Source organism: Coenobita brevimanus, chromosome 71 (assembly GCF_032717465.1).
Source record: "Coenobita brevimanus isolate Jiangsu-jjx chromosome 71, ASM3271746v2, whole genome shotgun sequence".
Classification (NCBI taxonomy): Eukaryota; Metazoa; Arthropoda; class Malacostraca; order Decapoda; family Coenobitidae; genus Coenobita; species Coenobita brevimanus.
Genome location: NC_137024.1, coordinates 35,530,724 through 35,545,016, shown reverse-complemented (window position 1 = coordinate 35,545,016; position 14,293 = coordinate 35,530,724). Strand labels below are relative to the sequence as shown.

The 14,293-nt window shown below is 41.4% G+C and overlaps 1 protein-coding gene across 1 annotated transcript in view; it reads right to left on the bottom strand.

Annotated features, from left to right (window-relative positions):
• Positions 1-14,082, bottom strand: part of LOC145406829 (multiple inositol polyphosphate phosphatase 1-like) — a 162,858-nt gene extending 148,776 nt beyond the window's left edge. The window contains exon 1 of the mRNA XM_080277929.1: positions 13,897-14,082. Coding sequence (XP_080134055.1) covers positions 13,897-14,071 — 175 coding nt within the window. The 5' untranslated portion in view covers positions 14,072-14,082. The remainder of the gene's footprint in view (positions 1-13,896) is intronic.
• Positions 14,083-14,293: the final 211 nt, after the last annotated feature.

The window sequence follows — 14,293 nt, the reverse complement described above, 5'->3', positions numbered from 1 at the left end:
GGAGACATGACACATCCCTGTTTCAACCCAACTTTCAAAGAGAAAAATTCACTTAGTTCACCATCCACATGCACTGCAGCCTTAGCACCATCATACATACTCTTCACAGCATTCAACAACTTCCCATCTACTCCATATATTCTTAACACTTTCCACAATCCTTGTCTATCCACCCTGTCATATGCTTTCTCCAAATCCATGAAAGCTGCATACAACTTCTTTCCCTTCTCTAGAAACTTTTCCACTAAAGATCTAAGAATGAATATCTGATCTACACAACCTCTTCCCTTCCTAAAGCCTCCATGTTCTTCTCCAATTAATTTCTCTGTTCTTTCTCTAACTCTGTCAATAAGTATCCTACCATACACTTTTCCTATTATACTAAGAAGACAAATGCCCCTATGATTACCACACACTTCTTTTTCCCCTTTTCCTTTGTACAAGGGAATAATTATACCTGACTTCCAATCCTCCGGGACTCTACCTTCCTCCCAGGCTAATCTGCACATCTTCCACATCCATTCTACTACTATCTCTCCCCCATGCTTCAGCATTTCACCACACACTCCATCAATTCCTGGGGCTTTCCCAGTTTTAACTTTCTTCATTGCTTCCACAACTTCTATCCTACTGATTTCTTCCTGTCTTCTCACCTCCCTCCTTCTCCCAGCCATTCCCCAGCCACTTATACTTGCATTACTTCCATCCTCTACGTTCAACAATTCCTTAAAGTGTTCTCTCCATCTGCTCACTTTTTCTCCCTTCTCCACTAGTAATCTACCATTTTTATCTTTCACTCCCCTGCTAACTTCACTTCCACCCTGTCTTACTCTTTTCACCTCTTTCCAGAACATTTTCTTACAGTCCCTCCACTTTACACTCAAATTCCTACCAAATTCCTCATCCACTCTCTTCTTACTCTCTCTTACTAATCTTTTCACCTCTCTCTTTCTTTCTACATATAACTCTCTCTTCCGCCTCTCAACTTCTTCCACGCCCCTATTTCTCATCCATTCATTATATGCTTTTTTCTTTTGTGCCACAGCCTGTTTCACCTCTTCAGTCCACCACGCTGTTCCTTGCACCCCCCTCCGTCTTCTCTTCCTTCCACACGCCACATCACATGCTGCACATATTTCTTCTGTAAATATGCTACACACACCTTCCACGTCTCCCATCTGCTCCAATTCATATTTGCACAATCGTTCCTCCACTTCTCTCTTATACTCTGCCTTTTTCTCATCCTCTTGTAACCTTTCCACTCTCCTTGCAACTACTCCTTCCTCTCGTCTTTCCCTTCTTCTATTTCTCCATTCTAATTGGACCTTGATTCTGGCCACCACCAAGTAGTGGTCAGAAAGTCCACTCCCCCAACCTCTATAAACTCTTGTATCCATTACACATCTTCGCATCCTTTCATCCACACACACATAATCAATCATTGCCTTCCTTTCATTCAGTTCACCACCCACCCTTCTCATCACTCGCCATGTATACCTGTGGATCATTTTATTCCTGAAGAGAGTATTGGCTACCACCAACCCCCTCCCAGCACAAATGTCCACTAACGCACTCCCATTCTCATCTATCTCAGCAGGCACACCCCACTCACCAACTATTCCATCCACCTTCACATTCCCAACTTTACCATTCATATCACCAATCAAAAACACTCTCTCATTCCTTCCAAACTTTTCCATGCACACTTTTGATTTGTGCAAAAGAATTGCAGGAATGCATGACGATGTTAAAGAATCAACAGACTTCGTAAAGTTTCTTCTTAAAACTCGTTTGTACTGATAGGGTATGGGATTTTTATGCACAGTACAGTATATGCTAATAAAACTCGTCTCACGTCACCCTGCGAGGCTCTCACCGAATGGCACCTATGCTGCCGCTAAACTTCTACACTTAAACAGCCGAATGCTGGGTACCGAACTGGGGTCACAGGGAGTATATGTTATAGAACAAAATATACTCAAAATTGCATGATAGATCATTGGTGTAAGTTTTTGTCATACGTCGCTTTACACCCTGTATATATATATATATATATATATATATATATATATAATATCCACTCCAAACTGACATAGGACCTACTCACAGAATTGCTATGGGAGAGTTGTCTGTCTTTGCTTTGTGTTTCCACCTTCACCAAGTGAATTTTTTGGGCAAGAAGTACCTGGCAACTCCTCTGGGGTTGGTGGGAGATGGTGAAACACTCAGAATGTCAGTGCTTGCCCAGAAGCGAGAGTGGGAGTATATGTTCCCGTTGCTCCGAGCTTGCACCTCCCCCTTTTATCGTATGCGTTACTGTTTGCCCTGTTATTTTCCTAGAGTCAAGTTGTCATGCCATGAAATACTGCTCAAAGGATGAGAGGGTCCATATCATTGCATGGAGGCAGGATAATGTCCCTCTCAACACGATTTGTGAACGTACTGGACGCACAAAGTCGACCGTCATGAAGGTTCTCACTGCAGCGAGCGGCCTGCCACCTGATGTCGTACCAGAGCACAAGCATGGTGGTGGAAAGAAGAGGACAACTTCCAGAGGTACAGATATGCTACTGAACAGGGAAGTAATCAAGAATCCTCTACTGACAGCAGCAGAATTGAAGAGAATGCATCCCCAGCTGTTACAAGACGTCTCACTTCGAACTATCCAACACCACTTGCAGAAGGAGATGGGTTGGCCAAGCCACACCGCGGCCAAGAAACTGCTTCTCACTGACCGCATAAAGAAGAAGCGCATTCAGTTTGCCAAGAAGTATGCACACTGGACATCAAGATGATTGGAGAAAAGTTATGTTTTCTGATGAAAGCACATTTCAAGTGTTCCAGGTGCGTTCTGCCAAGGTTCGTTGCCCTGCCTCCCGTAGTCAATATGACCCTGCTTACGCGGTGCCGACTGTTAAGCACTGACAATCAGTAATGGTATGGGGGTGTTTCTCTGGTGAAATGGAAAGAGGAGGCCTCTACTTTCTTCCTAAGAACTTGTTGCTGAATGGTGGCTGGTACATTCAAGTTCTGAGAGATCATTTGTTAAACTTTTTTTGCTATTCATGGGTGCGACTTTGTCATGCACGATTCAGCTACATGTCACAAGTCAAGAAAGGTGACAAAATGGCTTCAGGATAATTGGATTGAGGTCCTCGACTGGCCTGGCAACAGTCCGGATCTAAAAACGATTGAAAACTGCTGGGCAAAAATGAAGAAAATCATGGCAGAGAAGAAGACACCCAATCTGGACAACCTCAAGATTGAACTGACAAATGTTTGGTGCAAAGAAATGTCCTTAGATTACTTCAGAGATCTAAGTGATTCCATGCCAAAACACATCCAACTGGTCCTGAAAACAAGGGAAACATGATTTCATATTAATGAATGGCATTTCATGAACAAACATTGTGATATACTATGATTTCTGTGTTTTTTAATACCTTGTGGGGGAAGGTCCTAAGTCAATTTGTGGTAGCTGTATATACATATATACTGTGTGTGTGTGTGTATATATATATATATATATATATATATATATATATATATACTGTATATTTATATATATACAATATATATATATATATATATATATATATATATATATATATATATATATATACTGTATATTTATATTTATACAATAAGATCTCACCCATAATGCCTAACTGGTGCCAGAAATATGCCGTTATTAGCGAAAACGTTATTTGCGTGACTTTAAAATACATGTATAAAGGGTTTATTGGTGCCACCACTCCTGGACTATTATCCACTTTTCCCACCTGGAGTCCTCCTATCACTACTTTTTTTTAGCAGAAATAATAAGATTAGTTATTAAATCATCATGAGTAATATAAAACTCACCTTAATGGAGTTATGAGGTGTTTGGTATGATGATTGTTTAGAGGCTTGTGCATTGATGCTACTGCATCGTACCCCCTGACCCACTGCTGGCCTCGTCCCCACTCCTGCCTCTCACGCCAGGGTCACCCACTTCCATCAACACTTCATCAAATCCCATAAAGTCAAAATCTTCAGAAAAGTCCCCATTGTCATCAATGTCATCATCTACTCAACCCTTCTCTGTTGTTCTTCCTCGGCTGGCTAGCTTTGTGAAAGAGAGTGAGTGATGAGTGACTGATGGCGGCCATTCACTCGATCGTGATACTGTTTCTGGTATTTTCTTGAAATCTGATTTACAGGTCCAATCATTAGTCATTAATTCTGATGGCTGCTCTCTCTCTGTCTCAGCAGACTTGAGTTGTGGCTGGAGTGCCAACCAGGCATGTTTAATGGTTGCCAATGTTGTATTATTCCAGGCATTGACGAAGAAATTTATGGCCTGTTGAATGTTACACTGGCAACTCCATTTGGGATACATGGCGTCTGGCAATGAATGAATGTTACATTTCTTCCAGAATGCAGCAACAGTCATTATGTTAGGGGTTGCAGGTATGCCAGGTGGAGCAGGTGAGTCATGTGGGGCTGTGGAGGTGGAGGGGGAGGCAGATTGTGAGTCAGGCAGGGCAGTGGAGGTGGAGGGGACAGCAGTGGGTGAGTCAGGGGAGGTGGCGAGGGGAGGATCCTCCATCTCCTCCTTGCTACTGCTCACATTTTCGGCAATTTCCTTCATCTTTTCTTGTTTGTCTGTTTGATTCCTCATCGTTATATGGACATATTTGCACTATAACAACTTGGCATGCACGAAATAACCGTCATTCAAGTGAACCCAAAAGTTATTATAGAAACTGGGTATCTATTCCAACTTACCGTTATTGCCGAAAACATTATTGTCGAAATCGTTATTGGTGAGGTGAGGTCCTACTGTATATATATATATATATATATATATATATATATATATATATATATATATATATATATATATATATATATATATATATATATATATATATATATAAATATATATATATATATATATATATATATATATATATATATATATATATATATATATATATATATATATATACAGTACTCGTTAAAATTATTCATTGTCGTCCGCCGGGCGCGCAATACTTATGGCCAAAAAAGAATCACCCATTTTTGGGGGTAAAAATTGAGCCACAAGTTTGCGCCGCGAGCATGACGTCACAGTAGCCTGAGGCCTTCCAACACGCTGGTTGGTTCCCGCCTCAGTCGCCCACGGGCTGCCTGAGAGAGAGGAACTCCGCCGCGTGTCCCTCTCAAATTGCGCCATTTTTTACCGAGTGTCCCACAGTGTTTTGGGGTTCACCACTTTGTTATGGCACCTGCCTGTGAACTATCGAGTGAAATCATATCCCAGATCATTGCTCTAAAGGAGGCAGGCCACCAGACAAAGGAAATTAGTGAATTGGTTGGTGTGGCACGATCGACAGTGCGTCGTTGGTGTGCGCGGTTTCGGTTGGAAAACAGTGGTGAAGGTCCCACAAAGAAACCGAGGTCTGGTAGGCCTAGGAAAACTTCCCCAAGGTCTGTTAATGTTTTAAAACGTGCAGTGGAGTTTAATCTTCATGTGACTGCAAGGAAAATTAAGGAGAGCAACCCGGAAGTGTTTGGTGAGGTGTCTGTGAGAACAGTGTCTCGTAGGGTGCATGAGCTTGGTTACACAAGTCATAGGCCTGTGAAAAAGCCTCTTCTCACCAAGAGCCAGAGAATTCGTAGGCTTATCTTTGCTAATAAATACCTAAACTGGGGTGAGGAGCAATGGTTGTCAGTGTTGTGGTCTGATGAGGCAACTCTTTAGTGTTACCTGTAACAAAGAAGCACGTGCGTATTGACGCAAAGGCAGTGACCCACTTGACCCACGGTATGTAGAAAGCACAGTTAAACATCCTGATTCACTCATGGTGTGGGCTTGTTTCTCGGGTCAAGGTTTGGGGAAGTTTGTTGTGCTTCCCAAGAATGTTACAGTGAATCAGGATGTTTACCTGGAGCTTCTGTGTGATCATTTACCAGACTCATTCGAGCTAACAGGTGCACGAGTGTTTCAGCAGGACGGTGCACCTGCTCACAAGACCAAATCGGTCACCAATTGGCTTCGTGACTGCGAGGTATCATTCATGACAGACTGGCCAGGAAATAGCCCAGACCTCAACCCGATTGAAAACCTCTGGTACCTCGTAAAGAAGAGTCTCCAAGGGAAGGACGTTAGCTCTCTGCCTAAGCTGGAAGCTGCCATTCGTGACTCCTGGGACAAAATACCCCTCCAGCACCTCAGGAGCCTCGCCCTTTCACTTCCAAGACGTCTCAGGTCCGTGAAGAAATGTAAAGGCTACCCTGCGAAGCACTAAAGGTAAATAAAATGCATTATTTATATGTTTGTTCAATGTTGAAAGGTTTGTTTCTTAGGAGGGACGCAGGGCGCTCAATAATTCTGACGAGCACTGTATATATATATATATATATATATATATATATATTTTATATATAATGTACTGTATATATAAGTAGTATATATATATATATATATATATATATATATATATATATATATATATATATATATATATACTGTACTGTATATATAAGTAGTATATATATATATATATATATATATATATATATATATATATATATATATACTGTACTGTATATATATATATATATATATATATATATATATACTGTACTGTATATATAAGTAGTATATATATATATATATATATATATATATATATATATATATATACATACAGTGGTGGGTGGGGGCACTCACCATCCACTCACTCGATGTAGTGCTGCTGTTGGGTGTCTGCCCTTTCCTCTCCTCCAGCCTTCTTTCCTTCCATCCTCTTCTGTCTTTCTTTCCTTCATTCTTTCCTTGTCCTTCTGCCTATGGGTGACTTTACACTCCCTCTTCTGTCTTTCTTTCCTTCATTCTTTCCTCTTCCTTTTGCCTGTGGGTGACTCTACACTGAGTGAAAAGCCAAATGGTTTCCTGAACACCAGGAAACCATTTACTATGCTGGGTGGTAACCATATAACCAAATTTTGGCACCTGGTGGTTTAGTGGGTAATTATTGTAGTCCAATCGGATTGAGCCCATGAAGGTTTATATCCAAGGGATGGTTGGGGTTGATTGCTCATGTAATGCCACTCAGGGATGAGTGAGGCTGGTCACTCTCATCTTAAATGTCGGGACCAACTACCTAGCCCCAGGCTCCTACGCTCCTCATAGGGCAATGTAGGATCGGATGATGGATGGATGGATATATATATATATATATATATATATATATATATACAGTAACCTCTCAAATAACGCGAGGGTTAGGTTCCTGGAGAGGTCGCATTAGTTAAAAACACGTTTTTTAAACATAATTTTCCCATAAGAGACAGTGGTAATATTGGGGGTTATGTTCCTGGACTCTGGGAAAGTCTACCCATTTGGGGAATTATGCTACTCTAAATTTAAAAGCAACAATATTAATTTGAAGGAAAATCCACGTAAAAAACAAAAACAGTATATTTGGGGAGAAATAAACAACATTTGAGCCCTAGTTGGGCCGAAGCATTGTTTACTTCTCCCCAAATACTGTACATAGTTTTCATTTTTTACGTGGATTTTCTTTCAATTCTGCTTCATTCACGGCATTGTGAAATTTCCTCAACATTATTAATGCATTAGTAGGTCATAAAAACACTACAGTAAAAGCAACATTTTCATTGCATTCAGTAGGTCACAAACAATAACAACACAGCCTCACTTCGTCTATGCATCACTCGTTGTCTGCTGCTGTCCCTCCTCACCCTGCTACCCCATCTCCTGCCGCTCCCCACCCTAAATTTGTTGTCCCTCCTCGCTCTGCTGTCCTTCCTCTTCCTCTTCCTCTGACTCCCGTGCTGCTGGTGATGAAGATAACTCCCTTTAAGTTTTCTGTCTTCTTCATAAAAGAACTGCTCTATCTTGGTCTAGTGGTTTTCTTCTTTCTGTTCTGCAGCATCAAGTTGTAACAATTTAGATCTGCCATCACTTTCCTGGCCAAATTTTGTCCAAAAATGAGCCAAATTGCTCAGAATGGGGCCAAACTTCATTTTCGAATATTATAATTTGAATAAAACCAGTTTAAGTAAAGAGACAAATACAAAATTGTATTTATGCATAAACTGCCACACACGGTCTATCAGCTTGGGACTGTCCAAGGCGCACACGGCTAATTTGAAACTATCACGTACGTGTGCAGTCGCGTTAAATCAAGAAACCCTTGTTAGTTAAACATATCTCCTTAAATATTTGCTCGTGTTAAAACGAAAATGCATTTTTTTTTAAACTAGTGTTAGTTGAGAGGTTACTGTGTATATATGAGGCCGCGCATGCGAGTTTGTACCAAGCGCCACCCAAGCCGATCATGCGTTTTCATGTTATATCACTATTTTGACCCTTCTTTTATATCCCAGGCATGTTGCTTGGTACAATTTTGAACTAAACATAAGGTTGAAAGTCCTTCAAAATACAACACTGGCATCAATTTGTGAGGTGAGGGTGGGCGACAGACTGCCAGCGCGGGTGAGTTTGTACCAAGTAACACCGACACAGTGAGTCACTGCCAGTCCACTTGCTATACATTGTTGGCTATTGATAGCATCTAACAGTTGTTATGAATATAATTTTAATTTGTGTACCAGATTATTAAGTAAATTTTGCCAATGCTCTGACATGTTAAATAAGGTCAATATTGTTTCTCATTAACCCAGAAACTCTTATGCTAATGATATGGCTACGTGCTATTTTCAGCGTTTCCAGCGCATGCTGTTGGCGGTACTGCGAAGGCCCAGTTTTGCCTCACTTGTCATTCTCTGCGTACAAAAGCTACACTTTTCCCTGCTTCCCCCCCCCCCCAATGTGCTCATTGTGCCCTTAATGTCTTCTGACAGTGAGTATGTTGATGACCCAACCGCTGGGACTTCAGGGGTGCAAGAGAGCGGCCCTGCTGAAGGCTTCAAGTCTTTTAAAGTCTCCCTGGTCTTAGGGATAGAGCAAGTGCTGTCAGTGTGGCTGCTTTGGAGAGCGGTGATAGTCATAGTGATGATGATGATAATGGTGCAGCTAGTGTGGCGTTATGTGAGGATGCTGGCGATGGTGATACGGCTCCTGGTGCCATAGTTCGTGGTGGTGAAAGTGATGGGGTTGGTGGTGATGGTGGTAATAGTAGTGATGATGCTGGTGATAATGGTGGATGTGTGGCACTACCTGATGGCACTGGGGGTGGTGATAATGCACGTGGTGGCCTAGTGCATTATCACCACCCCCTAGTGCATATTTGATGTCTTTCTGTTCATTAACAACTATGTACAGAATCATTTTGTGATCACGAACTCTGAGTGAAAATTCTGTCACACTTGGAAAACAGGTGTCTTCTCTTGCACTAATTGGTTTATCCGAAATCTGTTTAGATATTCGTAATCTGCATCCTTTCCTCTCTACTATGGTTTTTTAATGGAGTCTCTAGCTTTATTAATAACGGAGTTATACTTCGTTGAAGTTGTATACAGTACAGTACCTAAAATCGTCAATTTTCGGCATTTCGAAAAAAAATATATATATATTTGCGTATATTATTTTCAATGACTATCAACATATCAATATTTGGCATACATTACCCTTCATATTGATCTTTGAAAGAAGTCTCTAGCCTTAAAATCAACGGAGTTATGAATGTTTCAATATTCGCAAACTTTAAACAATTTCTGGCTTTAAAAAAAAAAAGTCACTTGGTACAAACTCGCATGCGCAGCCTCATATATACATATATATATATATATATATATACTCTCTATATAAAAGCATAATGAATGGATGAGAAATAGGGGTGTGGAAGAAGTTGAGAGACGGAAGAGAGAGTTATATGTAGAAAGGAAGAGAGAGGTGACAAGACAAGATTAGTGAGAGTATGAAGAGAGGGATGAGGAATTTGGAAGGAATTTGAATGTCAAGTGGAGGGAATGTAAGAAAATGTTCTGGAAATAGATAAAGAGAGTCAGACAGGGCGGCAATGAGTGAAAGATAAAAATGGTAGTTTACTAGTGGACAAGGGAGAATGAGTGAGCAGATGGAGAGAACATTTTAATGAATTATTGAACATAGAGAATGAAAATAATGCGAGTGTAAGTGGCTGGGGAATGGCTGGGAGAAGGAGGAAGGTGAGAAGACACGAAGAAAACAGTAGGATGAAAGTTGTGGAAGCAATGAAGAAAGTCAGAATGGGGAAAGCCCCAGGAACTGATGGACTGTGTGATGAAATGCTGAAGCATGAGGGAGAGATAGTAGTAGAATGGATGTGAAAGATGTGCAGACTGGCCTGGGAGGAAAGCAAAGTCACAGAGGACTGGAAGTCAGGTATAATTATTCCCTTGTACAAAGGGAAAAGGGAAAAAGAAGTGTGTCATAATCATAGAGGCATTTGTCTTCTTAGTGTAACAGGAAAAGTGTATGGTAGGATACTTCGTACTTATTGACAGAGTTAGGGAAATAACAGAGGAAATAGTTGGAGAAGAACAGGGAGGCTTTAGGAAGGGAAGAGGTTGTGTAGATCAGCTATTCATTTTTAGATCTTTAGTGGAAAAGTTTCTAGAGAAGGGAACGAAGTTGTATGCGGCTTTCATGGATTTGGAGAAAGCATATGACAGGGTGGATAGACAAGGACTGTGGAAAGTATTAAGAATATATGGAGCAGATGGGAAGTTGTTGAATGTTGTGAAGAGTATGTATGAGGGTGCTAAGGCTGCAGTGCATGTGGATAGTGAAATGAGTGAGTTTTTCTATTTGAAGGTTGGGTTGAAACAGGGATGTGTCATGTCTCCATGACTGTTCAGTCTGTATATGGATGGGGTTATAAAACAGATACAAGGTAGGGCAGTGGATGTTGGAGTTGTCCTAATGAGAGAGGGCAGAGTCTGGAAACTCCCTGCACTGTACTGTTGTTTGCAGATGATACTGTGTTGTTAAGTGAAGACGAAGGGGAGCTGCAAGGCTTGGTGGATGAGTTTGGGAGAGTGTGTAAGAACTGGAATTTAAAGGTGAATGTAGGGAAGAGTAAATTTATGGTTTTCAAGAGAGGTGAAGTCCATGAATATACAGTGAGGTTGGATGATGAGGAAATGGAAAATGTGAGTATGTTTAAGTACCTGGGTAGTGTGATGAGTAAGGATGGAAGTCTGGAGGGTGAAGTGCTTGAAAGGGTACAACAAGGAAGAAAGGTTGCTGGTTCCTTGAAGGCAGTGATAAGAAACAGGGAAGTGAGCACAGAAGCAAAAAATTTATTACTTGACAGTATTGTGATACCAACTCTGATGTACAGAAGTGAAGCTTGGATGTTGTTGGAGGGACACAAGTCAAGAGTGAGAGCAGTGGAAATGAGTTATTTGAGAGGAGCATGTGGAGTCACATGGAGGAACAGACTGACAAATGAGAAGGTGAAGGAGCATTGTGGTGTGGATGTGAATGTGAAAGGATGCATTAGGAGAAACACACTGAGGTGATTTGGCCATGTGGTGAGGATGGAGAGTGCGAGACTGATGAGGAGAGTGTATGGGAGTGAGGTGGAGGGGGAGAGAGGGAAGGGAAGGCCAAGGATGAGATGGAGGGATGGAGTGGAGAGGTATATGAGAGAGGGAGGGGGGGTGAATTGGGAGCAGGGCAGTGAAATGGCGGGGGACAGGGTGACGTGGAGTGATTTGTTTGTGGCCACCCCGTATAAGGGATTAAGGCATCTGGGAATAGATAAATAGACAGATATATAAAACTGGGAAGGTAAATTCCTCAAGTGTCTCTGTTAACTGGTATACCGGTATGCTGTGTAGGCATGTGTGTGTGTGTATATACTGTGTGTGTATATAGATAGATAGATAGATAGATATATATATATATATATATATATATATATATATATATATATATATATGGGGTGCTTCCCAAAAGTTCCAGTAATTTGAATATTGTAGGAAAATAAGTTACCTTACCTCCTAGTTCTCAGAGTTGCCTTCGAGGTAGTCCCCTTGGGCATGTATACAGTGGTCCCAGCATTTTTTCCACGAGTCCATGCATCCCTGGAAGGCTTCAGGCATGATGGTCTTGAGCACATCCTGCGATTCTGTCTGGATCTTCTCAATCGAGTCAAATCGACGCTCTTTCAGTCGTAATTTCAGCTTGGGAAACAGGAAGAAGTTGCAGGGGGCAAGGTCAGGCAAATAGGGTGGGTGGGGAATGACTACCGTGTTAGTGGAAGCCAGGAACTGCCGGACAACAATTAACGTGTGGGAGGGAGTGTTGTCATGATGCAGGACCCAGTCCTTGTTCTTCCACTGTTCTCGATGATTGCGGTGGATGTTCTCCCTCAAATGCTGCAAAACTTCACGGTAAAACTTTCTGCTGACAGACTGAGGAACGAATTCCTTGTGAACAATCCCTTGGATATAGAAGAAAACGATCAACGTTGACTTGACATTGCTGCGCCATTGGTACGCCACTGGAAAACCAATAAACCAGCTACACACCACGTTACAATAGTAAGCGCTGCTCAACAACACATCCGCTCACACACACAGCTGGGGCCACACTGACGCACAAGGGGTGCTGCTGATTCCTCCCAGCGGCAAAGGGCAAAACTGCAAACGGTTGGCTCTCTCTGTTCAAATTACTGAAACTTTTGGGTAGCACCTCGTGTATATATATATATACAGTAAATCCTCAATATAACAGATTTCAATAGACTGGAATTTGCTTTAACTGGACTCAAGGAGTTACCGGACTAAATTCCTATATATTGGAAAAAGTCAGATAAAGCCAGAAGCAGTCTAGACTGCCTGACCACTTCAGGTATGTTCATTACAATAAGGTAAATAAAAGACATGTTTATCAGTGTACAGTACAGTATCATTATATATATTACACCATTTGATTAATGTAGTGAAGTTATAACACGGTACAGTACCACAATGGGAGTCAAAACCGTTTAAAAACCTTTCATGCAATTCGAACTAATGTCTGACATATCAGAAAAAGTCCGAGTTAGCAGGGGGAAGTTTGGATGTCGCTTTTATCGGAATTTCACGTTTTTCGGAATGGGTTGGGCCCCAATTAGTCCATTATAGTGAGGCCTTACCGTATAGATAGATAGATAGATAGATATAGATATATAAATATATGCATTCATTCATCCATCTTCAGTTGGGAAAGAATAATGTCACTTTGCAGCTTACTTCCTGTTTTTTTTATTTTTTTTAAGGCTCCAACATGCTTGCATGCGTTGGTCTTAGTCACCTAATGGCGGCTCTCCATGCTGCTCAATCTCTTGCAGCTTCCCTACTTAGTCTCTAATCTCTGAGGTCACACTCAATGACCTCGCCCCATGTCTTTTTTGGTTTACCTCTCACTACCCTACTCCCAACATTAATACTTCTCACTTTCTGCATCCAATTATCATCCCCCATCCTCTCCACATGGCCAAACCATCTCAATCTACCTCTCCTCATCACAGCACCAATACACTACAGTCCCATCGTACCTTTCAATTCTTCCATAGTAAACCTAGCCCCCCCCAGGCCTTGCACTCAAGGATACACTGCACATCCTCCTAATCATTACCATTTCTGTACATTTGAGCCTGTGAATATCCTCTTCCTTTTCTGCCCAGGTCTCACCACCATACAGCATTACGTTCCTAACACATGCCACATATGAAGATCCCTTAACATGGAGGGAGAGGCAATAGCTCCCTGAACTTCTGTTGCCTCTACACAATAACACAATACAATAGCTCTATATTGTTTCCATAGCTTACATCTATTTCTGACTAGAATATTAATTTCTTGATAGACCTCTGCATTGATAATGGATTGGTAGCACTTTTGGGTCAAGTTAAAGTGAAGATAGAATTGTAGATGACACAGTACCTTCCTCTTTAAACTGCTTCCAGTGTCTTGTGTCTTTTTCTGCGGAGAAGTAGCCAGTCTTGCTGGCAAGGCGGTGGCGCGGGATTGGCTCTTCACCCCCGTGACACACATGGCTGGCCTGGCAACACTCCCACCACACCATCACAACCATCACCACAATGCCCATCCACCTCATGCCTGCGTTTGTTCCAGCTTTCATCGGCTGTTTTATTACAGGAATGATCCTCTGTTGCCAAAAGGGTTAGAAATAATGTTTACAATAAATTTCTTAATACAATGATGACTTTTGAATTTTATTTTTCCTATCAAAAGATATTTAGATTATCTCAAAGGGTTGAGTTTAACTTTGTATAAATCACCAAAAAATAACTACCAGTGGAGTAGTTAGGTGTCAGGT